This window comes from Epinephelus moara, chromosome 23 (genome assembly GCF_006386435.1).
Source record: "Epinephelus moara isolate mb chromosome 23, YSFRI_EMoa_1.0, whole genome shotgun sequence".
NCBI classification, from domain to species: domain Eukaryota; kingdom Metazoa; phylum Chordata; class Actinopteri; order Perciformes; family Serranidae; genus Epinephelus; species Epinephelus moara.
This window is the reverse complement of record NC_065528.1, coordinates 24336789-24360185: the sequence shown is the minus strand read 5'-3', so window position 1 is coordinate 24360185 and position 23397 is coordinate 24336789. Positions and strand designations below refer to the sequence as shown.

The window sequence follows — 23397 nt, the reverse complement described above, 5'->3', positions numbered from 1 at the left end:
ACAGTGCCAACACCAGCACACAGCTGTCAGGCTTCAGCTGCGGCCCGACAGGTTGTGGTCTTTAATTTATGGAGCTGATCTGACAGAAGTTTCACTCTGAATGGAGAGAGGGAAAGACGGAGTGGGTGAAAAGTTTTGTGGTTCTTTGTTTTTATCAGTGTGCTGCACAGGCAGGAAGCACACACAAACACACATGTGCCACACTCTCACATGCACATTTGCATGCTCTCACACGCACGCACACACAATATGGTAATTTACTGTGACAAGGTGTTTTTCTTTACCGATGGGACAAAGCTGCTTCAGTGAGTGAAAGTAAAGCACAATAATGATCCTATCAGAGGAAAATGGAGTCGGCTGCTTCTGTAATCTCTCAGAGTAACCTCTCTGTAACCTGTGCATCTCCATCTCTTTGTTTCCATCATGTTTCCATCAGCTCAGCACTCAGGCCTGACTGCCTCCACACTTAGCCGGGCCGAAAGGGGAACTTCAGGAGCAAGTCAGTTGATATTTAAAACTGCACGCCTGAGATAAATGAACTTCTCAAAAAGCCCTGTGTTTATTTGAACAGGGGGGTTGGCTTTGTGCGGAAAAATAAAGAGCAGGTCGAGTTCAACAGCGATCACCACATTATTAACCATTAACCTTTACAATCACTTTTATCTGAAGCGGCGTTTATGGCGTTCTGGTCAATTGGAAATTCAAATAGTCACAACTATTATGTTAATTTGGCTGAGGCCCCACAGTGAGCTCAGAGTGATATGGGGATCTGACTGCAGAGGATGCATTTTAGTTTTTAAAGCAACTTTTAAAGACAGTACAATAAACTTCCCTTTATATCCAAGCAAGTGGTGGTAAAAAAAAAGAAGGGTACATGATGCATCTTTAATGATCATGAGTGATAAAATAAAGGGCTGTAAAGAAATCAAATTTAAGAAGAGGAACAAAGTTTGTTTTTTTGTTGTGCAAGATCTGAGGGGGTTCATATTGCTTTGTGAGGGGTGCAAATGCTTTTGAATTTTGCTTTTCACTGAATATTTGACCATTTTTCTGTCAGTTTGTTGCTATTAATGCAATAAAAAGCAGAATAAAACATATAAAAGTTGTTAAATTTAAGTTACTTATAAGGTTTTAATGATTCAAACTTAAAAAATAGATAGAATTATATTAAATGATATGGGAAACGTGATATTATGAGACCATTTTTGGCATTTTAGCCCTTTAAATATTGATTTATTTTACTATAAGTGACAAATGATTAATGTTGTTTGATTTATTGTAAGTTAGTGGTTATCCACTGTCTGTGTTTCCTATAAGAGCCCAGCCACAGCCTCACATCATGACCACTCTTCATGCAAATATCCTTTCGTCGTATTTATTTTATCACCAGAAAACAAAGAACCACAGAGGACAATTTCCCCGCAATTCCATAGGCTCCAAAGGCTCCAATTTCAATTTACAGAAAAGCGTATTACTGAACAGCACCAATTATAAATGTGTATGTTAGATTCATATCTCGGCCAGTATGCAAATCCTGGGGTCAGGCTGAGAATTGGTGGTATTCCTGGTCGATGGGTGCAGTAAAAGAGGGTTTTGTTGTAACGCAGATTGTGATCTCCACAATGTGTGACTGTGTGATGCTCAGATGTCTATCTGATCCGTGCTTCCAAAAAAGAAGAAGTGTGCGGCTGCAGAACATGGTGACGTTAACACATTTAAATCGACCAGCCTCTCTACCTATTCATGTGGCTGAACGGTGAACAGGTATTGGAGGTCTGCGACGTATATATACCTGTCCAGGTACTGTTCACCTGCACTAGTGTAGCAGTGTTCAGCTATCGGGACGGAAATGGCCTCAAGTGAGGGCAACACTCAGACATACAAGATGGTGAGTTGCAGGGATGCTAAATATATTTTCATTTAAAATTAGTCTCATGTAGTTTCATAATTTCATGTTCTTAATTTTTATACTTATTTAAAGGAAAAATTAAAAGTGTGAGATGCATTTTGTTTTAGATTTTTCTAGGTGAAATTAAGGTTTTTTATTTATTCTAGACCTCTTTGGACAGCGACATCAACCAGCACTTCCAGGATGCAATTGATGTGATTCAACAGCATTCAAATAATTCATATTATGATTCAGGTATGGTAAAAAAAATCTCTCGTAAAACTGATTTATTGTAATGCAAAAAAACATTACCGTGAATACATAACTTCTGCTCTTTGTGTTTCATATTTATTTATCTTTTAATGCATGATTTAATGTATAAAAACTATAATTTTCCTCTCTTTTATAATCTCAAGAAAGCAATTTCAATTCATGGTATCAGTTTAATTAATATAATTATGCCTGATCTGAATAAAATAACAACTGATGTGCTTTTTAATTTCAGAGTACACATACTACGAGACTCTGGGTACGCAGCAGCCATCGCTGCAGTGTCAGATCTCCTGCTGCCTCGTCACACACCAGTCTGATGTACCAGCACCGGGATACGACTGGAATGACATGGCAGTAAGTTGTGCAGAAGAAATCTGTATATTTGTGTGTTCAAAAAACAGCGGGGAAAGCTATAAAAAGAAGGGTTTTGATTTTTAATGTTTTTATCTTTCAGCAGCAGTCTTGGCCTCAGGTCATCCCTGATGTCTCTTTGGGTCGTTCTGTGCAAAATGAGTCGTCTCATTTCTACCCGATTTTACCGCCACCGAGGAACAGCAAAGGTAAGCAGGATAACGCAAGACGAAAACATTTCATAAACTGGTCAGTTTTGAGATTTTGATTTTATAACATGCCTTCTGTTAGACTACTGGAAAGATAATCCAAAATACACATTTAGGTGTTTAATTCAGATCAGATTTATTTTCTAGAATTTTATAGGACATATTTGCATATGTAAACACTTTTTTTTGTATGAAATTTCATAGTACATATCTTTAGAGGCCATTTTCTTTCTTATTTATTTCTTTTTCTTTCTTTCTCAAACTCTGAACCAAAAAATCTCCACTTCAGCTGCACTTACATACACCAGAATTTTGTTTTTTAAATTTTATTCCTGTCTACAGTTTATTCTGAAGGTTTTTACTGAGGGGTTTGTTCATATATCATTCACAGCCTGATTTATTTAACATTTTATTCCTAAAAACATGGCAAAAATACATTATGGAATGGCTGCCGACAGTATGTTCTGATTTGAGGAATGATAAAAAAAATAAAAATAAGATTCCCTCTCTAAAAACCTTTTACTCTGAATATGACAAAAAAATTAAACAAACATTTTGAACCTGGCTTCATCATATATTCAGATTTGTATATGTAAATCTGTGCATATTTAATTAGATATTGCCTCATTTGCACATTTAGTCTGAGTCACTGGCTTCGATTAAGTCTCTCCTAAAAACATAATTCAATCTCTAATCATATCCTGACTATATCTGAGCTGTCTGTCTACTTGTTATCTTACTGATTTTATTTCCCATTCATTATAACTGTGTTTTAAAGGTGCTATATCAATGTGTAAAGTGTATTACTATTATTAGTATTGCTGTAAGTAATCAACTGTGGAAGTTTCATGGTAATGTCTGTTAAAAATTGTACCCTATTCACCTGCAGTGTGTCAGTATACTTTACATTAGAAGTCCGCTGTGACTAAAACAGTTCCCTCTCCTCAGGTCGTAAGAAGCTCAGACTTTATGAATACCTCCACGAGGCTCTGAATGACCCCAACATGGGCGACTCAATCCAGTGGACAGACAGCGGCAGCGGCACCTTCCACTTCATCTCCAAGAACAAAGAGAAGCTGGCCGAGTGCTGGGGCCAACGCAAGGGCAACCGCAAGACCATGACCTATCAGAAGATGGCGAGAGCTCTGAGAAACTACAGCCGCACCGGTGAGATCATCAAAGTGCGCCGCAAACTCACCTACCAGTTCAACCCAGACATCCTGCACAGGCTCGGCTCCGGGCAGGTGTCCGTGCACCTGCCCTACCGCCCTGCGCAGGAGGAGGCGCACACCCGGCAGCCAAGCCCAGCTGAGCAGAGCTACTGCGGCTCTGCAGCGACGGACTGGAACAGCTGGTACGAACACTACCAGCTGCACGAAGACTACAATCTGGCCTCCAGCTTCACATCACACAGCACAAACAAACTGTGAGCGGGAGGATGGTTTGATCACAGAGGGGGGAAATCCCCTTATTGAGAGCAGACTTTTTGCTCTCAAACTTCCTGAGTCCACATTCAGTCCCTACATGTCATCACAAGTTGCAGTGGGACTAATAATGTCACAAAACAGTAACATCTTTCAGTTTACAGATGTTTAAATGCTCTTTATTTTAGCATCATGTGAGAGGAGTGATACAGGGAATTAATTTTGTAAATACTCAAAATACGAGTGCGTCTCTTCTTTTAGAAAATTACCTACCATTTGTTTTTTAAAATTGCCTGAATCTAACTAATAAATGAGGATTATGAGGATTTAAATAGACATATTAAGTGAACAATATACCTATATTTATATTGCAGCTAATGCCGGCACATTTTAACTCATATTGTGGACTTAAGAGGTTGATCTCACCAGTCAACACGAGAGTCTAATTTTCAGAGCTTTTCAAAGACTAGGTCCATATGCAGACAGTGAATGTTATTACATGTGAAATTTGACTATCTGGGCCACACAAAGTGACAGTTTTTGCAGAATCATATCCTGCCAGTCAAACGTAACACTGCAAATTAAATGTAAATACTTTAAAACTGAACAAAAAAAAAAATCTCTTAAATAGAAAACCCTTAGATTTATATGATAACACTCTGGCTGTAACTAACAAATCCATCTTTTACACACCTTTAATTAACTAATACAGTTATATTCAGCATAAAGCTAATGCTAGCATCAATGCTAACACATATTGTGGACTTAACAGGTGAACATTTCTAGTCAGCACACCTGCATCTATTTAAGCACTAATTAAGAGTCTAATTAACAGGAGCTTCTCGGAGACTGGGTGCATATTCAGTCGATGAATGTTATTACATGTCATAATTTAATGATTTGGGACACAAAAGTGACCCCCATTCAAATGTATCACTGTAAATTAATTGTAAATACTTTTAAACTACAAAACATGCACAAGAAAATTCTCTAATTTCATTACGCAAAGTGGTTTCTTACCAAACCCTTTGATTTAAATGATAATTCTCTACACAGGTACATTTGATATGCAGCTGTATGCACCAGTATATTGTAGACTTAACAAGACTTTTCCAGTCAGCACTACTAGCTCTAGAAAGGGACATCTGAGGGGCCACCGTAGTTCTCCTACACGCTTGGCACATGGCAGAAGTTGCAGTTGGTTGCAATCTGTAAACCTCACTGTTAGAAGCCACTAAATGCTACAACCATGAGCCATTTAACAGGTAAGATTTCAGTCTTTAGAATTAAATGTTATCATATAAAAAACTATAAAAAAATCTGTATCTTTACGTATTACACTATGAAATAGTATCTAGAAACATAAGTACAATAAATCTGTTTACAATTTGTGTCAGTTTTGAACAATTAAGATGATTTGCAATCAAAGTAAATAATCATGGATGTATATTTTTCTAATTTGAACACACGACTTTGACTATGGTGTGTACAAGACCGTGGAAGATTAGAGTTTATAACAATAATTTATATTTTAAAGTTTAAGTCTATGGCTCCTGTTGTTTCAACAAGCAACCAGTAATAAGCATTAGATGTGGTGACGTGTGTCTTGATAATTTTCTTGATCAAACGTTTTGTATACTTATTATATTTATTGTGTATTAATAAATGTATGTATTAATACATATCTGTTGTTAATATCATAAATCATTTTGTACTGAAGTTTAATTTTTATTTTGAATTGTTTTAACACACCCAATAAATCAATCTGTGTACTCTCGTTTGTGTTTGGTTTTCTGACTTGATAACGACAAACTGCAGCTGTGCTCTCGTCTTTTATCATAAATAAATAAATAAATAAAACACTGGCATTATCACCGTGTTGAAAGATTTGGCACTGTCTCCATTGTAGTGAAATATTACAACAGGAGCATGACAAAAATCTGAAATTAAGACACATCCTGTGAGGAAAAATATGGCAGCAAGTGTGTTTTTCCTGAAAAGAGAGCATTGTGTCGACGCTGCCTCCAGGCCTGGTCTTATCTGCTGCAGCGGGGAGGATGTGGTCAGCGCTGGGAGGCTTTGTTGATGGGTTGACTGGTGGTGGTGTTTGTGGGATGGTGGTCATTGTTCCTGTGAGCCTTGGGTAGAAAACGTCTGGTGTTATGCAGAAAACCCCGCTTCTGCGGGGGGTATAATAAGAGTCGGGGCACTTGAGAGTCTTGAAGTCAGTTTTGTGAAATTCTCCCAAAGTGCAAGGACTGTTCTGCTTTAGATTCAGCCTCATCAGTGATGGTAAAGAGCAGCCTCGTTGCAAGGATTGAAATATCTTCAGCATTATGCAGTTTTAAAGGCTGATTTTGAATTATTTATCTTTATCAGAATTCTTTACAGGACTCTCAGTCTGATTTGGAGGTGATCTTAGAGTTCCTAGAGGAGTACTACAGGCAAAACGCTGGGGACAATGGTAAGAGGAAAGCCTCGGAAATTTAACTGAATACTTAAAGACTAATTTGATCTTTGAGCATTTGTTTTGCTTTTTACAGTGGACAAGGTGAACTGGGCTGCAGGTGAGCCAGTAGATGAAAGAAGTGCACCTGTGGATGAGTCAAGCGAGCAGCGCTGGATGTGCTATGGGCCACCTGTAAGCATTAAAAAAAATTTCCACACAAGACAGTTGTAGTAGGACGTGCCCATATAATCTAAACTTTAAAGGGACAGTGTGTAAGATTTAGGGTGTGGGTTAAGGATTACTACCAGCTGAATCTTCTCCTGGTTAGAATTCCTTCATTGTTCAGGAGGTTTTATCGTGAGATGAATTATCCGCAGAGGTCTCCTCCTCTCCAAAACAAGTCAACCAGGCGATTAAAACCAGTAAAATGCTGAATAAAGCAGTTTCGAGCTAAAAATCAGTGTTTCTCTGAAGCCGTTTGGCTCATCGCAGACAGATCAAGATGTTCAGGAGGGTTTCACAGTGACCAGAATTATCCGCAGAGGTCTCTTCCTCCCCAAAACAAACAGACCCTCAGACTTAAACGGGATAAAACACTGAATAAAGCAGTTTCACGTTATAAATCAGTGTTTCTTCAACACTGTTCGGCATGTCAGAGACAGGCCGCTAGCACTGCCAATGCTAATGTTTGCTCACCTTTTTCTCTCATAACTTAAGATCTAGGCGCTCGGGAGGTTGTGACTGGGAGCCAAATTATCTGCAGAGGTGTCTTCCTTTCCAAAAGAAATAGACCTGGTAATTTAAACAGGTAATAACACTAAATAAGGCAGTTTACTGTAAAAAAATAAAAATAAATAAATATTCGTCTTTCCAATGCTCTCATCATGGAGGGGCTGTAATTAGAGTGGCCGACGCAAAAATGTGAATAGCCAGTGTTAGGTTTGTCCGTTCCGGGCTACTGTAGAAACATAGTGGTGCTAGAGACAAGGCCCTGCTCCCTATGTAGATATAAACAGCTCAAACACAATGATTCTTATTTTCAGGTGATTACACACTAAGAAACACACAGTTATTATATCATATTCCATTTCTGTCTATATCTCCCCCTAAATCCTACACAGTGGACCTTTAAAGCTGTGTCTCTTCATCATTTCCTCTATCACAGATCATCAAACCTGCACTTCAGCCTCTGCTGGCACACGACACCCCGTCACCTCTCAGCCAGAACACAACAGCAACATTGTGTGAGCATGGGTCACTGCCAAACTTTGTATCAACAAGACAACCAACCAAACACACAGTGGGGAGTGGTGAGTTCTCCTTTTTTTGGTCACTAGATACTGTTATTGCCTCGCTTGCTAGTAGCCTGGGGGAAACAATACCAAGAGAGCAAATAAGAGACCTTCCCTTTACCGTCAAAAACAATGGGGCCGTGCATGGCGTAGCTCAATAGCTGTTTTTACATATCTATCAGATAACCGCAGTGTTTACAGTTTTTACACCCTCCGCTAAATGGCATCCCATCAGTGACAAGATTTTCTGGGAATTGTTGTATTTGAGGAAATGATTAACTGTAGCCAGACTGTTTTAGAGTAACACAGCTGCCTCCTTCTTTTAAACCCCTGTCAGTTCTTCACTGTGCCACTGTCTGTTTGCTCAATGGTTGCAGGTGGAAAGGTGCGACTCTTTCACTTTCTGTTTGAGATGCTGGAGGATCCAAACATGGCCCACTGTGTGTCCTGGGTGCCAGCAGCAGCCGGTGTTTTCCGCTTCTCTTCCACGAACAAGGACCAGGTGGCAGCGCTGTGGGGGCAGAGAAAGGGCAACAAGAGGCCCATGACTTACCAGAAGATGTCCCGCGCCCTGAGGAACTACGCCCGCTCCGGAGAGATCTTCAAGGTGAAGAAGAAGCTCACCTATCAGTTCAGCAGAGAGACACTGATGTTACTGCAGAAGTGTCAACGAGGAGATTTGTAATGTGGACTAGATTCTGTGTAGCTCATATCATCTCATATAAAACTCTAAATGTGTTCTTTTTTTTTTAAAGTCTACGACCTTTCACTTTCTGTTATGAGTTTGGCAAACTGCATTTACATATCAGGTTTTCTTGAAGTAAGTACATGCATTCAGTTTGTGGTGTAAATATAAAAAAAGAAATAAAGAAAAAATATTTTGCCTTATAGTGCTGTTATCATTTTACCATATTTATATTTTTATTTGACTGTTTAATGCAGTGCACAATTCATTTTTTGCACATCTTTTCCTCCATGGGTGGAGGTCACTGATGTACATGGTGACAAAGTAAAAGATAACAATGAGTTGTGGTGAATTATATTTCACTTGTATATAGACTTTTTATCCTATTTTTTGGTATCTACATAAATATATACACCTATTTTTCCACATGCTTGTGTACATATTAGTCCTGTCTATTCTTTACCTTTATTTGTCCAGCTTTGTTGTCCTTATTCTTAGCTGTTATGTTTATCTCTCTGCACAGTATCTACACTGAGAGCAACAGGACTACACTCAGAGCAATGGGGCTGATTCTGGGTCTGTTTAATAAATCTGGATCCCCGACTATGCTTGCTGGGGTCCTCACAAAAAAATTACATTATAATATAAAACAAATATGTACTTAAACAATCCAAGACAAAAGTACAGAAGCCCTGACAGGCAAGTGAGTTTTTTGTTTTTCTAGTAAAAAAAAAAATTACCTGTTTTCACAGATGGAGAAAAATAAAATAAAATAAAATAAAAACATGATGACCACAAAAAAAAAAGCTGGCTTGCCTCTCAGGGCAGGGCATCCTTACAAAAGGGAGCCAAACATAAATGTAAAACAAGCAAATTTTAGATACATAAAATAAAATAAATCAATGACAACAAACTACTAATGACAATAAAAAAAATAAAATAAAACAGACACAATAAAACATGAATACTGAATTGACAAGAAAAACTACTAGACTAGCTCCCATCTAAGCATCATTTTCCAACCTGACATGAAGTTTTACTATAATGCTGACCAACATAACCAGTAACATAAAATCTTAAAAGGCAGTGTTTAGTAATAGTGAACTATATTTTATCAAACTATTAGTTAAATATATTTTGCAGTATCTTGTTGGTTGTTCAACTACATTCACATCTGCGTAGTGATTCAAGTCGTGAATTTAATTTTTTTTGTGTAGTTAGAGAAATACTTCACCCACAAAATAATCACTTGTAAATAAATTGGCCGTGCCTGTTACCTTATATTTGTGGAGTAAACTTTTTTCCCACATGCCACCACAAAAACAGCGGCCATATTGATTTACTGATTCATTTGGAGACCAGATTTAACAACGGCAAAACTACATCAAAACATCTGTTGACAAATTCTCACAAAATTTATACAGTATAATCCAAGTCTCAGTTATCAAGCTTGTAACTTCCTGAACACGTGCATTTTTGTTAAAACCTTATGGACTCTGGCTTTAAAAAGTGCATGGAGAAGTTTTACTTACAGTTTAGTTTTGAATTATTACATTTTAGTGAAAATTCTTGTGTTTGGGAAGTACTGAGCATACAAATGGATGATTAAGACTTGGATTATAGTGCAGATTTTGTGTGTGAGTGTGCAAACAGATGCTTTGATGGTGTTAAATGTGGTCCCCAAGCATAAAATGACAAAGATGATTTTTTATTTTTATTTTACCATTGCCTCTCCACTGTAATTGGATCCCCTTTGACCAAATTAGTCTTGAGTAGTACTGATTATTGCTATTTATTAATAAATGTTGAAATGTTAAATCACTGCAATTTAATTGCAAATAGGCTTACACCACAAAATATAAATGAGATAACTTTCTAAGTCCACGAAGAATAGTTCTTTCTTAGAAATTATCCTTAGATTTAGAGGATAATGTCCATGTTTAAACTAAAAAAAAATATTAAATTCACTTCACTAACAAAACACCATTACATTTGAAATGCAGCTGCATACAGTAGTATATTGTTGTTGCATGTTACTTTAGAGGTTACCTGGCTGACTGAGTAGTCCTGCCTGGTGCAATACCTCCACCTGGACTCTAGTTTCTGGAAAGCAGGTGTCTGACTGATGGACATTGTCTACAAAACTAAAGCTGACAGTCCTACAATTTCACATGAATAGTGGGGGCTTTTATTGCTTTGTATTTATATATGACCTGTGAACGGGTCAATAAACTCATCTGAGTGGCATTTTTTGCTGGCATGTGACTTTTCTGTATTATATTTTACAATAACTTTGCATCAAATGTTCACAAGAGTGTGGGTTTCCTTTCAAGCTGCATATAAAACTTCAGTTTGGGGGTGTCAAACCCTTAATTCCCTGCATTCTGGTGAATTTTCATGCACCAATTTGTGGCTTTTTTGCAGCAATTTATGGTGTATGTAAACGTCTTGAATTCTGTCAAAATAAAAGTCCTCTGCTACTTTCCTGATGTATTGGGGGAGGCAAATGCACATGTTCTAGCTTACCTAACACTGTCAAAAGGTAAGCAAAGGTAACTTACTTACAAATACAAGAATACTATCTTTACCCCAGAGTAAAGAATCATGCAGCAGACTAATGTACATCTGTTGACAAGTGTGCATGTGTTTTCCCTCATGTAATACATTTTGCTGGCTGTTAGGAACCAGAGGGTGTCAGTGTAGTCCACCTCAAAGCCGCTCAGCTTCTCTTTCCTTTCCTGTATGCTGTGCTGTGACCTCATGGCTAAATCGCCCCTGTGATATGAACCCCCGGCCATCCCCGGCAATACCAAATGGTTTTGTGCTGTTTGTAGCGGACCCACATGATACTTCCCTAAGCCCAGTATTTACTGCTGGAGCCCACTGAGGGTTATAAATGGGCTAACTGAGCTATGGGTGTCTGTTACCAAGAAAGGCCACATACTTTGAACTGAATAATGAAAATGGTCATTTAAGGAAAGTTCTCAATTAAACGCTTCCACATCATATGATATGTGTCAGCTCGCAGTATAGATCTAATTTTGTAGCCACAGTGATTCATTTCAGGGATCTTCCTGTATGGAATGATTGTCCCAGCAAATTTCTGACAGTGGATATAAGCTGCATTCCTGTGAAGAGACTGTATCTATAGCCCCTAAAATAGAGCTGTGCCCCGTCTTGACTGTCTGGGGAAGTAATTGTGCATGTTTTAAGTGCACCCCCATGTTGGGATCATTAACATGCTCAAGTGTTTATGATATTGTTAGATCCTCTGCAGGCGCTGGGTACCGCACATGTAACCTAGCCTCAGCACCAGACGCGCAGTTGCTCGTAAATCCAGCAGCTTTCAGCCTTGTTGTTTAATCTTTGCAACCTTTGATCAGAGACCACACTCGATTTATCACTTGTGTTTGACGTGCTAAAGAGATTAATTAGGACCAAAGCAGCTACATCGATGATATAATTCACAATGAAACCTTCTTTTCATGTCCGATACACATGTCAAATGTCAAGGTTTATGACAGCTTTCTAAGTATAGGCCATATAACCACCGCCCAGGCATCTCTCCAGTATTTATTTGCCAGTTTGGAGAGCCTGCTGTTCTTGTGCAGCATTCCCCCCGGATTAAACTGATATCCGCCATCTGGCACCAAGTCGCTGCGTGTCACTTCAAACTTTTCTTTTGTAATACAGCCGCAGACTCTCTGAATATGTTTTCTATCATCTGTTGATGTCGGAGAGTATTACATCAGCCTCAGACCTGTGACAATGACAACACCTCTCCCTTTTTATATCCAACCTATTGCTTCATCTACTTCTGCAGTGCATTAAGGATACTCACCTTCGATGCCCCACTGACAGCCCTCACCCTGATAGGGATGCAAAAATACGGAAGCGATGAAAACAAATCTGGTCTTAAAATCAAGATTTAATGAAAAATGCCTTTCATTACCCTTGTATGTCACATCCCTGGCTGCCATACTGCACACCTATTCAACAATATATGTATATATACCAAAAGATTACAATATCCATATATATCAAAATCCAACCATGTTTTCTTTCTGCAAAAATATGATGTGTGCTAACATAAGCTAGCACCATCCAATTTCAACCAAATCTCCAACTTTAGCAGCACAGATTTAGCTAGCTAGCTCGCAACAACATGCCACATTGGTGTGTCTTTGTTTCCCAAAAAATAACGTGGTTACAGGCCCACTGGCTAAAATGTATTCACTCTCAGTAAATAAATTCAGATTACGTGCAAGGCATTTTACAATGGACTGTTTTAACAGCTACATGGCGCACACAATGAGCCTCGTCCCTCTCTCCTTGACGGATACTTCTATCCTACTGCCATTACACCATCAGGGCCTCACAATAATGACACACCCACTTTTTAACAATAAAATCAGATTTCTTGTCATGTTATATCCAGCCTGCCTATCTTATTTCACGTCATGATACTGAGACTAGATACTTCCGAAATGCTGTTTCTCCTGGACTTTAAATTACACTGACACTTTGGGCAATAGACCCAGTTCCTTTCTTGGTAAGGGTTACATGAGAAGTTTGATACCACTATTGTCATACCGAAGGGTAAAAATACATACATTGTGGTTTCACAGGGTGTCGTGCAGGAATATTTCTTTTCCGGCACATACGGATTTGAGTGGATTGAACAAATGAGATATAACATGTTAATCTGTGAGCTTTAGAGGTGGTGGTGAGTAGATTTTGTTACTTTAAGACAGAGCCAGGCTCGCAGTTGGCCTTTCTTTTACAGTCTTTGTGCTAAGCTGAGCTAATCAGCTGCTGGATGCAGCTTCATATTTAATGTACAGACATGAAAGTGGTGTTGGGCTTGTCACCTAACTCTCAGGAAAGCAAATAAGCACGTTTCCAAAAAATGTCAATCTATTCCTATAAGTCAAACAAGACGATGTCAGTTTCAGTTAATTTTGTTTTTGACAGCCTGACACCCATTAACTGGTAGCTAATATAAGAGGCCTGTCCTTTAACTTCAATGCTCTATTGACTCAGTGAGCTTTAGCACCACATATCAAAGTGCTCTTCATTTAGATTTGGTGAAATGTTAATGTTTTGTGATGTAAATGTCGTGCCTTCTATTTTATTTTCTGTTGGCTGACAGGCAGCCGGCTAGGCACGTTAACATGCAGAAACATACTACTCACTGCCCACCTTCTAGTCTCCACAAGTTAGCTAATGTGAGCCTTGGCCACGCTGCATTGTGCACCACCTGGTCAGGTGGGACCTAGCTAGTGGCACCACTCATTTGGCTATTACCACTGGTAATGCCGACCTGCCACCAGGACGGCTGCAGAAACATGATAGCCCCCTACCATCTACCTCTAGGTAGCCCTGGTGAGTAAGCGGCTTCATTATGAGCTATGAAACCCCTTTAAACACTGTTATATGCAGAACTTTTGACATTTGAAAATGAAGTTATTTTGCTCCAGCTACAAAACAAATATATTTCTTATCTTTGACTTTAATCCACTCAGCCAATACATCGCAAAATGCATAATATTGATGTTACTTCTGTGTACAAGGCAGCATTAAAAAACAAACTTTTACTTTTTCTCATCTAAAAAGTTGGCACAGCAGCCAGTGGGTAGGGGACAGCAATGAAGCGTCCACCACAGAGAGGAGGAGCATGCCAACTCTCTATATAAGGCCTTTAAAGCCTGTCCCTCCTGAATCTGTCACTGGTCCTCCTCTCCTCCCCCACTGAGATTTCCAAACCGTATCCCTGCGCCCTCCTCATCTCCCATCACTCTGGTCCGAGGGGTCCCAGAGGTTTTTACTTCCACCCTTTCTTCTATCATCATCTCTCTCCCTCCTGGACAAGAGGGCTACCACGCCGTACCTGGCCTCCTGTGCAGTCACATTACTCTGAAGGCACCTACCTGTCCTACCTGCAGTTTTTAACTCGCTTTATTTCTGGGGAAGCGGCTCAAGATGCCAGAGCCCACAAAGAAAGGTAGGAGTTTTGGTAGTGAGGATGGGATCAGCATGTTGCCACTAACAGTAACGTCAAAGCATGTGACAACTAAAATTCAAAATATTGCAGGTTTGAATTGGTGTGATAGCAAAAAAAGTACATTTATGTTGATTTTTATGATTGGTTTGTGTGAGGGGAGCAGAGTCCATCACTTTATGGCTTGCCTGCCAGCCTGTTAATAGGAATCCTCAAAGTGACTTTGACAGCAGTATTGTATTACTGATGCATGCGTGTTTCTACCATCCGGGGGGCAAGAGAAGATTTGAGGTTTATGAGCAGATACTATTGTTTCCCGGGGGGGTTGGCATCCTGGATTGTTCTGTGTGATCCAGCTGGAGAAAGACACGATGATGAAGCGCGGCAGAGGAATGTTGACGAGTGCCGAGCCGGACACAAGCAAAGACCTGTGAAGAATGATGCAATTTTGAGCAAGTGCCGGGCTGTATGAGGATAAATAATAACCTGATTGTGATTGTGTTTCTGATGATTGATGGGAGCCATACCCCTCGGATCTGCCCCCTGCCCATAATTCAACTCCTTATTCAACCACACACAGCATCTTAACCCATCCCCTGTCCCACCCTAACACTGAATCACTCCCCAGCACCATAGCGTCCATCAACATTCCCTTTTAATCCGTTCTTGTCTGTCATTACGCTATGGTATTACTCCCACCCTCCACATTAGCGCAGTTCTTTTTGGGGTCTGCTGTCGACCCAGACATGCCCATGTAGAGGAAATGGAACATTTTGTTTCAGTCTTGGAGGCCTTCCTGATGAGAGCCGATACAAGTTTTTAATAAACATGTTATCCTCTGGGGGAGCATTGATCCGTCCCTGGTTGTTCTTGATACCTAGGGCATGATTTGCACATAGAAGCTAATACAGTTTTCTGCATTTAAGAAATGTATTTCCTGTCTGTTTATTCCTGAAAGAGGGATCCTTTCTCTTGTTGCTCTTTTGTTTCTTCATTTGCTTTTCCCCATGTGAAAGTTCTCTGGGGAGGGGGACGTTTTTCCCTTATCTGAACCAATGGTCTAAGTATAAAGTTAGCCCCAAATAGCTCAGTCTATGCAGATGAATTAACTGGTTACCTTTTGAACAGCGGACTTTGCATTTTCAAAATCTGGTTCATGGGAGCTCTTTGGCATTGATTGTTACATATGGGGAGACGGTTAACAGCCAGCTGCAAGCTTCAAAATCCCATTCCTCAAATCCAGATCTTGTCTTAATCTGTTGTTGGGTGATCTGTGGTCACAAAAGAGTAGGAGTTTGCAACAGCCAGAAGAAACTAAGCCCCTGAAGTGATGTCATGCTCAGGTTGGCCTTCATTTTTATGCACCTTGGTACTGTTGATTGTGTACATTGCAGTTGCCCCCACAGTGTTCATCCATGGCCATAAACAACTCTGATCCCCTCAGAGACAAAGCCATGGGCAAATAGAGGCAGCAGATTCCAATCTGCTACAAACACTACCCATAAATAGCTGCGTAGTCCAGAGCACCAGATAAATGAGAGTAGAAAAGTATTGTCTTTAAATGAGCCTGAACAGCTGAAGAGGAGGAGGCCAGCGCTGTTGTTTTAGACACCACACTCTCAAGCCTTTAAAAAGTCCAAACCAGAGATGACGAACTGGCTGAGTCGCCCGCAGATCTCTTGGGACTTGGATTCTTGTCCCGGGAATAGTTCAGAATGAGTGCACTTTTAATCCCCATCCCTTGTTCCCTTCCATCGTCCTCCACAGCCGCCAAAACCCCCTCCTGTGCCACACACCAAAACAGACATCTCCCTGCCAACTTCAGTTCAGGTTGTATCACTCAGAGGTCAGACACCTCGCTATTAAAACCTCTGACCCTGTGCCCAGAGGCCTTACAGTACTGTCCTCGCCGTCGTTAAGTTTTGGGTTTCAGTTGTGAACAAGCCCTTGTCTTCACCTCATGATATTTACTGTCCCTAAGGTCCAGCACTCTCCCTGGGCTCTGTCCTCTTTAGCTGTCGCTTTGTGTTACAGAACACCACCTCATAAATTAAACCCACGCTCAGCTACAGGAGAGAAGCCTGTCAGCAGCTAATTGCCACCCTGCTCTCAACTCTCATCAGATTTAACATAGAAGTTCCTTGTCAAAGTCCTTAGAACTAGAATAAGGAATCACAACAAGGGCAAATAGTATCATTATTGTAGGCGTATTAAAGCAATAAAGGTCTATATTAGGAAAAATTAAGCTGTCGGCAGTTTGGCTCTCATCGGAGCCTGTATGAGCCCTTCTGTCTGCACGCCAGCAGGGGCAACAGCTGAAAATACCTGCAGGGCTGTCAGCTGCACTGGGAGTCCTCAGAGGTAAAACAAAACCTTTCTCCACTCTCATTATCTCAATGGAGATGAGACAGAGAGTGAGCGAAGCTCATTCTCGGGTGTATGATGTGACCCTGCAGGATTGTGGCCCGGTGGCCAGCGATACATTGTTTTGCAGTGAGGTGGGAGTGGGGCTAATTTTGACAAGGAATGCTTTGAGGGAATCATTACAAGTGGAGGGATATCAGAAGTTAAGAAGTGATGGGAGGAAAATGGCTGTTAAATATGGTGCATAGTCAATGGACATACATGGAATCATGTTGCAGTATTCATAGACTGGATGCAAACAGCTTGCAAAGAGACTCCTTTTAAAGGGAACCAAGGTTTCTCTTCAGATAAAGATGCTGAAGGAAGAGCATCAAGTCTCAGACTGTTGGTTGTGTTTTGCAAATGGATTTCAAAGAAACATCAGGCTGGGGTTGTCAACACATTCAGCTATTCTGGGAGAAAGTGAGACACTTAAGAATACTGGGTATTGAAATTTTCATTTCCTACTGTATTTTGAAGATATGCTTAAGATCTTTGTGGCATAATTACCAATTGCTGGCTCTAGAGAAGCTCCCTGGACCTATTCACTGACAAGATGAACTATCTATTGCCTGAGAGCGAGACACATTTGCAAGCTCATGTCTTCTTTGCTCTGACAGATGCATCTGATCTCTGGTCTGCTTTAAACAGATTTGCAGTGGCCAGAGACGTGCTAGACCATTCATAATAGGGAGCGACAGATATGGTTTTCTTTAGGGCTGATCCCGATACCAATTATTGGCAAACAAGGAGACTAATAACCAGTATTTTGAACCAATATACATTTGCAGTAGAAATAGAGAGAGAATACAGGTGTTCCAGCAAAGACAGTATGAGGAACATGTTTTTTGATCATTAAAGCATGTAAACATGTTCTAGTAGAGACCAAAATACAAGTATGAACCTACAAATGAGCATAATAGGTCTAGTTTAAACTTACTTAATGTTGTCCTTAAAGGGATAGTTCGACATTTTGGCAAATTCGCCTATTGTAATCCCTATAGTCATATGGGTAGGTACATTACCTTTAATTATGAGTGCCTCTTGTTCAGAGATCGGTGGGGCAGAGCTGCCTGCTGCTCAGCGCACAAAATGGAGGTGAACAGTACGACCCCCTCTCTCCCTCAAAACTAATCAAATACACCATCAAATGACTCCAAAACGCTCTTGTGGACAACTTATAGCTTACACATTCACCACGCAATGAGACAGAGTTCTTTTGAAGCCAAATGCACAGCGTATGTTTAGCGCAGACAAATTTGCAAGCTCATGTCTTGTTTGCTCTGACAGATGCATCTGATCTCTGGTCTGCTTTAAACAGATTTGCAGTGGCCAGAGACGTGCTAGGCCATTCATAATAGGGAGCGACAGATATGGTTTTCTTTAGGGCCGATCCCGATACCAATTATTGGCAAACAAGGAGACTAATAACCAATATTTTGAACCGATATACATTTGCAGTAAAAAATAATATCATAGTGTCAAACTTTAATATAACACAAACTTCACAACTCCAACAGAAAACTTTGTTCAAATGCCTTTAAGCATCCTATGTATGATTACATTAAATGGTGCAAAAATAACTTTTCAACATTATCTTTACAAAAAGATAATGTTCTTGCATGTATTGTAGCCTGCCTTCCCTGATGTTGGTATGTCGCTCTATAATACATCTCCAAAACGCAAGTTGGTGGTGGTGTTTCAGTAAAGTCTGACTGATTCAACTAACACATCTAAATCCCCCATGAAACATGGTTCAATAGTGACAGTAATAAAAACAAGCACAAGATTTGGTTCCATTATAATTCATATAGTCTCTATATACAGACTCTACATTCAGTGAATGTAGAGTCTGTAGGCAAACCCCGGAGATCTTGCCTCCGGAAGAACAGCGGAAGAGCCCTGGTTTCCGGTTGTAGACTGTTTGTAGTCCGCGTGATATTGACCAATCACGTTTGAGCCGGCTGCAGTTGTTGCCAGGTTAAACGGTCCGTGCGTTGAACTAACGAGGCGGAACATAATTGGCCTCACTGCAAACTCTGAATCCATCGCAATGGTTCAGCATATTTACTTATATATAAACGGAAGATGGAAACGGAGATTCGCCTCCTTCGCCCAAATCAAACCGGAATGCCAAAAAATCGGGGGTCTGCCCCCAGAGGCTGTATTGCCGTCTGCTGGAAGTCAGACGCCGGATACAGCCGATGGGTTCTGAGAATGTAATTCATATGGCTCAAAGACAAAACAATTATCTATTGCTAGACATGCTTTCCCAACAAACACAACATGCTAAAGTTATTAGCATAGGCCTATGACATTTTACACTGCATAAATTAGCCTAGCGGAGAGTGGAATTTTCCTAAAAGTGACAAACATGACGCTGACTCATATTAATGGATCCGTTTCAGGTTGAATGCCCATCAGCAATTCTACATTACATTCGTCTGTTGTATGAAATGTCTGTACTGTCAGTGATCAATTTTGTTTATAATTCATAAACTATGATGAATTCATCATATTTATTACCTACACCCAGACACTGTCTCACTCCCTTTTCCTCTCCTTGCAGTTCTCATACTTTTACAACTTAAGTTTCATCCAGTAACTACTATTAGACTAACAGCAGAACGTTACTAGCAGAAACACCAGGTATTTTTACAACTTCATCATATTAGATTTTAATGTTTATTACAACTTCAGTAATATGGCACAGCATCCTTCAGTGCTGTGTCAGGCTATCACTTTTGATGTTTAACCAATTAGATAGAGCCATTGGTGAGAAAATGACGAAGGCAGCAGAGCAGAGACAGTAGACAGAGGCAGGCAGTGGAATCAGAGCCAAAGTATCGCATTTTTCAATTAATTTATTTTATCGACTATCATAAAAATGCTAACTTTGGTGCCCGATAATCCATCAATCCTTAATTTACAATTGCTTATCAATGTGGGATATATTTGGGACAAAGACTGTAAAAAGGAGTACTGTTGGGGCTTTCGAAAACAACCAAGCTGGTTCTGTTGAAGCCACTATCATGTCAGTATTGAACCTATTAGACTGTATATTTTTGCTAAAAGATCAACCAATCAACTGCACTTAGGCCCATTTGGTCCAGGACACTACTCCAAGTGTTTACATTATGTAGCTTACACTGCTACAAAAAGCTACATGCTAACGTCAGGGGAATCATGTAATCGTGGTTGTTGATGTTAATTTCTCCCCCATTTCAGATCATATTCCTGCTTGAACATGTCCAGTTGTGTTAAGTAGCTTCTATTGGTGATTTTTCACTGTGAAAAGTGCTACTACTCTCCGTTACAGTCATTCCCCAGCTGCAATAATGGCGCAGGAAGACCCTTAAACTCTGACTTACCAGAGCAGAGTGAGTTATTTTAGGAGAGGGGCTTAGAGAGTGAATACAGGTGTTCCAGCAAAGACAGTATGGGGAACATAAAGTGTTTTTGGATCATTAAAGCATGTAAACATGTTCTAGTAGAGACCAAAATACTAGTATGAACCTAAGAAAAAAAGCATAACAGGTCAAGTTTAAATTTATTTAATGTTGTCTTAACAAACAACAATCTTCACTCGCAGTGGAAACTAGTAGCAGGTAATTTAAGATAACTATTCACAGTTCTCGCAGTTCCCAAGTGGTATTTAATAGCCACCGTATCCTTGACATACAGTTCGGTTTTTAGGAGGTGCAGGACTGCTATGGGTGCTAACCTTTAACTGTAAATCCCCCTGCCACATAAACTTTTCTCAGCAAGGACAAAAAAAAAACAGGCAGGTCCAGATGTTTCATGACTTATCTGAAACTCCCATGAGTATCAGACAACCTCTCATGGCTCTGTGCTCCACTAACCCACTATTAACAAATGAGGCAAAAAATTTTAACCCCATCATTGCATGCCAAGGGCTGTATGGATGCTTTGATGTGTTGGGGCCTTGCATGAGTCCTGTTACAGGTTTTGAATTTCGTATCCAAACATGTTTCTGTAGCTACCCCACCACCACCACCATTAGCTTCATAAGTCTAGACAAGGCAGAGGGCAAACAAATGGTGTGTCATGGGGGCCTCTATCATAATCAGTTAAGACAACATGGTGTCTACGCATGAGGAGCCAGTCATCCGACACAAAGATGATATGGCTTAGTGGTGAATGGATGTCAATAAAATAAGTCAATGTGTGCAATTGGACAGAAATTTGTGGGTGATGAGGACTGTGAGAGATCTTGTTATCATGTTTGACAGTCATGTGTTTTGTTTCGCTTTCAGATGAGGTGCCAAATGGCCAGCCAGAAGGTGAGTGGACGGCAACAGACATCTAATCTCCCCCTGTCACTTCACAGTCTAGCAGATTATTGCTGCACAATGTATGCACAAGAGCAGATTGATTAAAACAAGAGTAGCTGCACAAGTGAAGGAAGAAGAAAGCAAGGGAACAAGAACCCAAATTTCTGGAAAGAGAATATTCTTGTCCATCAAACGCCAAAACTTGTTTGCACAAAGATTTATAGGCACAGGGCAAAAGTGAGCACATCTAAACATATAAGGTGACGACCGCAGCTTTGAACTTGGCGTGAATGTGCAAACACAGTCACATAGGAGTGTAAATGTGGAGCCAATAGTTGGCAGTATAGACAAGCTGCTGTGCTCCAGAGTGGTCTGTGGTGACGACCGAGCTGTCAGTATCTCTGACATTCCTCTCGACAGCCAGCTGATCCCTCTCTGTTGATTCAGCTGACGCCCCAGCTGCCCCATGTGAGCAAGGTGCTGGCATGCAATTGGCTTTTTGCCGCCACTGGGGTTTGACCTTGGAGCTGCAGCATCTTGAGGCTCCAACACAGTCGAGGGGAAGAGCTCAGCTTTTTAGGGGCGAACTAAAAGTGTTACGAGTTGTCAGATAAATAATTCATTCAAGGTTATTCAAAAATGCCAGTCAGATCTTAGCTGTAGCACAGAACAGCAGTGCACTGGCTCATGATTTCCAGTGTCATTACCAGCGTTGGGCAGGTAACGTCAAAAATGTACTTATTACATATTACTTACTAAAAAAGTAATTAAGTTACCTACCTATTTACTCAACATCAAATTAATGGGATACACTGCTTGTTATATCGCCTTTGTCAAAGCTACTTTTGCAACTCAATAGACACCACACTAACAAACAAAGCCAGGTGAGTCCTGAATTTAGGCTTACCTGTGGCTAATGTTTTCAAGCTAGCTATGAAGACACAATATGTAAAAAACGCTGCCTTCAAATGGAACCAGTGAGCAAGTGGATATGACATGAGAAGTTACGTACACCATACGTTTAGCATTCAAGTGGTTAAGTCGCAAGAGCTCAGCTGCCAAGCAACGGCAGTATGAATGCTACTTTGCGTCTAGAAGTCACTGAGGTACAATCTAGAAAGCTAGGGAGTGGGTAATGTAATGCAAAAAATGCAAAGACATAATGACATAATGCCTTTACATAATGACAGACAGATGAGACCATTGGTAATATCAACATCTCTATACGACTAAAATTACAACACATTACCTAAACAACCACTGAAAAATTAGCTTCCATGGCGTCCGTGAACTTGTGTACTCTGAGCTTTCAGAAAATTTCTGCAGCCAGGGTTACTTGAAGGCAGCATAAGACATCTTTGGAATTGCAGAATGTCGCATATCTCTACTTTTGTTAAAGGCTAATCGTACTTCGGCGCTAAGCTAACATGTTTGGGATCAAATCAGACTGGTAATTTCCCTCTACCAAACTCCTAATGAGACAACAAACAAGCCGACCCTGCATAATGTCAAAGTGTCAAAGTATTATACAATGCATTACTGCCCAACACCGGTCAAAACATGTTAAACAACACGTGGTCATACAAGTGCAGTGATAACTTGCATTTCATGACCCAGTGAAGCCATTTTCATTGCAACTGCTCTTGTTAGCAATACAAGTATGCCTTATCTTAAACAGGTTATTACACAATTACTAAGGCTGATTTGTTCATCAATTCAGATGCAGACAGACTGTCTGCACTGTTGTTTGCAAGTGATAAGATCAGATTTGTTGGGTGGGTTACTGTGGTACTGTGTGATCTCCATATCGTCCCCCATAGTGCTCTGCAAGTAGCATGATGGACTCTGCTCAGCACTTGCGTAGATGTCGATTTGACGTTGTTGTGCATAATGTTGCGAGTGACGCAATGAAATCCAATTTAAGCAGCCAGAGCGTCTGTAGAGACGCATCTGTAGAAACCCCAATGGAATTACATTTACAACCACCACCAAATGTTGTTTGGATCCGATTTGCAAAAAAAAAAAAGCATTTCATGTGGTCCTTGGCTGTCCAGACATTCTAAAATCAGTCTAGATACAATCTTGAATGCCAAAAAACAGATGTGGGCTGGCAGTCTGGACAAGGCC

General features: G+C 40.2%; 3 protein-coding genes across 5 annotated transcripts in view; all 3 read left to right on the top strand.

Annotated features, from left to right (window-relative positions):
- The first annotated feature begins 1849 nt into the window (after positions 1 to 1849).
- spic (Spi-C transcription factor (Spi-1/PU.1 related)) lies at positions 1850 to 5361 on the top strand. The gene is made up of 5 exons (XM_050035729.1): positions 1850 to 1888; positions 2056 to 2143; positions 2394 to 2515; positions 2616 to 2721; positions 3670 to 5361. Exons 1-5 carry the CDS (start codon positions 1850 to 1852, stop codon positions 4149 to 4151), a joined length of 837 nt encoding a protein of 278 aa, XP_049891686.1. The 3' UTR covers positions 4152 to 5361.
- A 960-nt stretch (positions 5362 to 6321) lies between these two features.
- On the top strand, positions 6322 to 8738 carry spi2 (Spi-2 proto-oncogene). Of its 3 annotated transcripts, none has more exons than XM_050035737.1 (5): positions 6322 to 6437; positions 6537 to 6609; positions 6689 to 6786; positions 7760 to 7904; positions 8264 to 8738. In XM_050035737.1, the coding sequence occupies exons 1-5, from the start codon at positions 6435 to 6437 to the stop codon at positions 8569 to 8571; spliced, it is 627 nt and encodes a 208-aa protein (XP_049891694.1). In that variant the 5' UTR covers positions 6322 to 6434; the 3' UTR covers positions 8572 to 8738. The 3 variants fall into 3 exon arrangements, with proteins under 3 accessions (XP_049891694.1, XP_049891693.1, XP_049891695.1); XM_050035736.1 differs by having other exon boundaries at positions 6373 to 6437; positions 6525 to 6609; XM_050035738.1 differs by having other exon boundaries at positions 6373 to 6437; positions 6525 to 6609; positions 7716 to 7904; positions 8264 to 8565.
- Positions 8739 to 14435: 5697 nt separating this feature from the next.
- The window catches only part of mybpc1 (myosin binding protein C1), a 46939-nt gene continuing 37977 nt past the window's right edge, over positions 14436 to 23397 (top strand). Inside the window, exons 1-2 of the mRNA XM_050035702.1 lie at positions 14436 to 14575; positions 21253 to 21279. Coding sequence (XP_049891659.1) covers positions 14554 to 14575; positions 21253 to 21279 — 49 coding nt within the window. The 5' untranslated portion in view covers positions 14436 to 14553. The remainder of the gene's footprint in view (positions 14576 to 21252; positions 21280 to 23397) is intronic.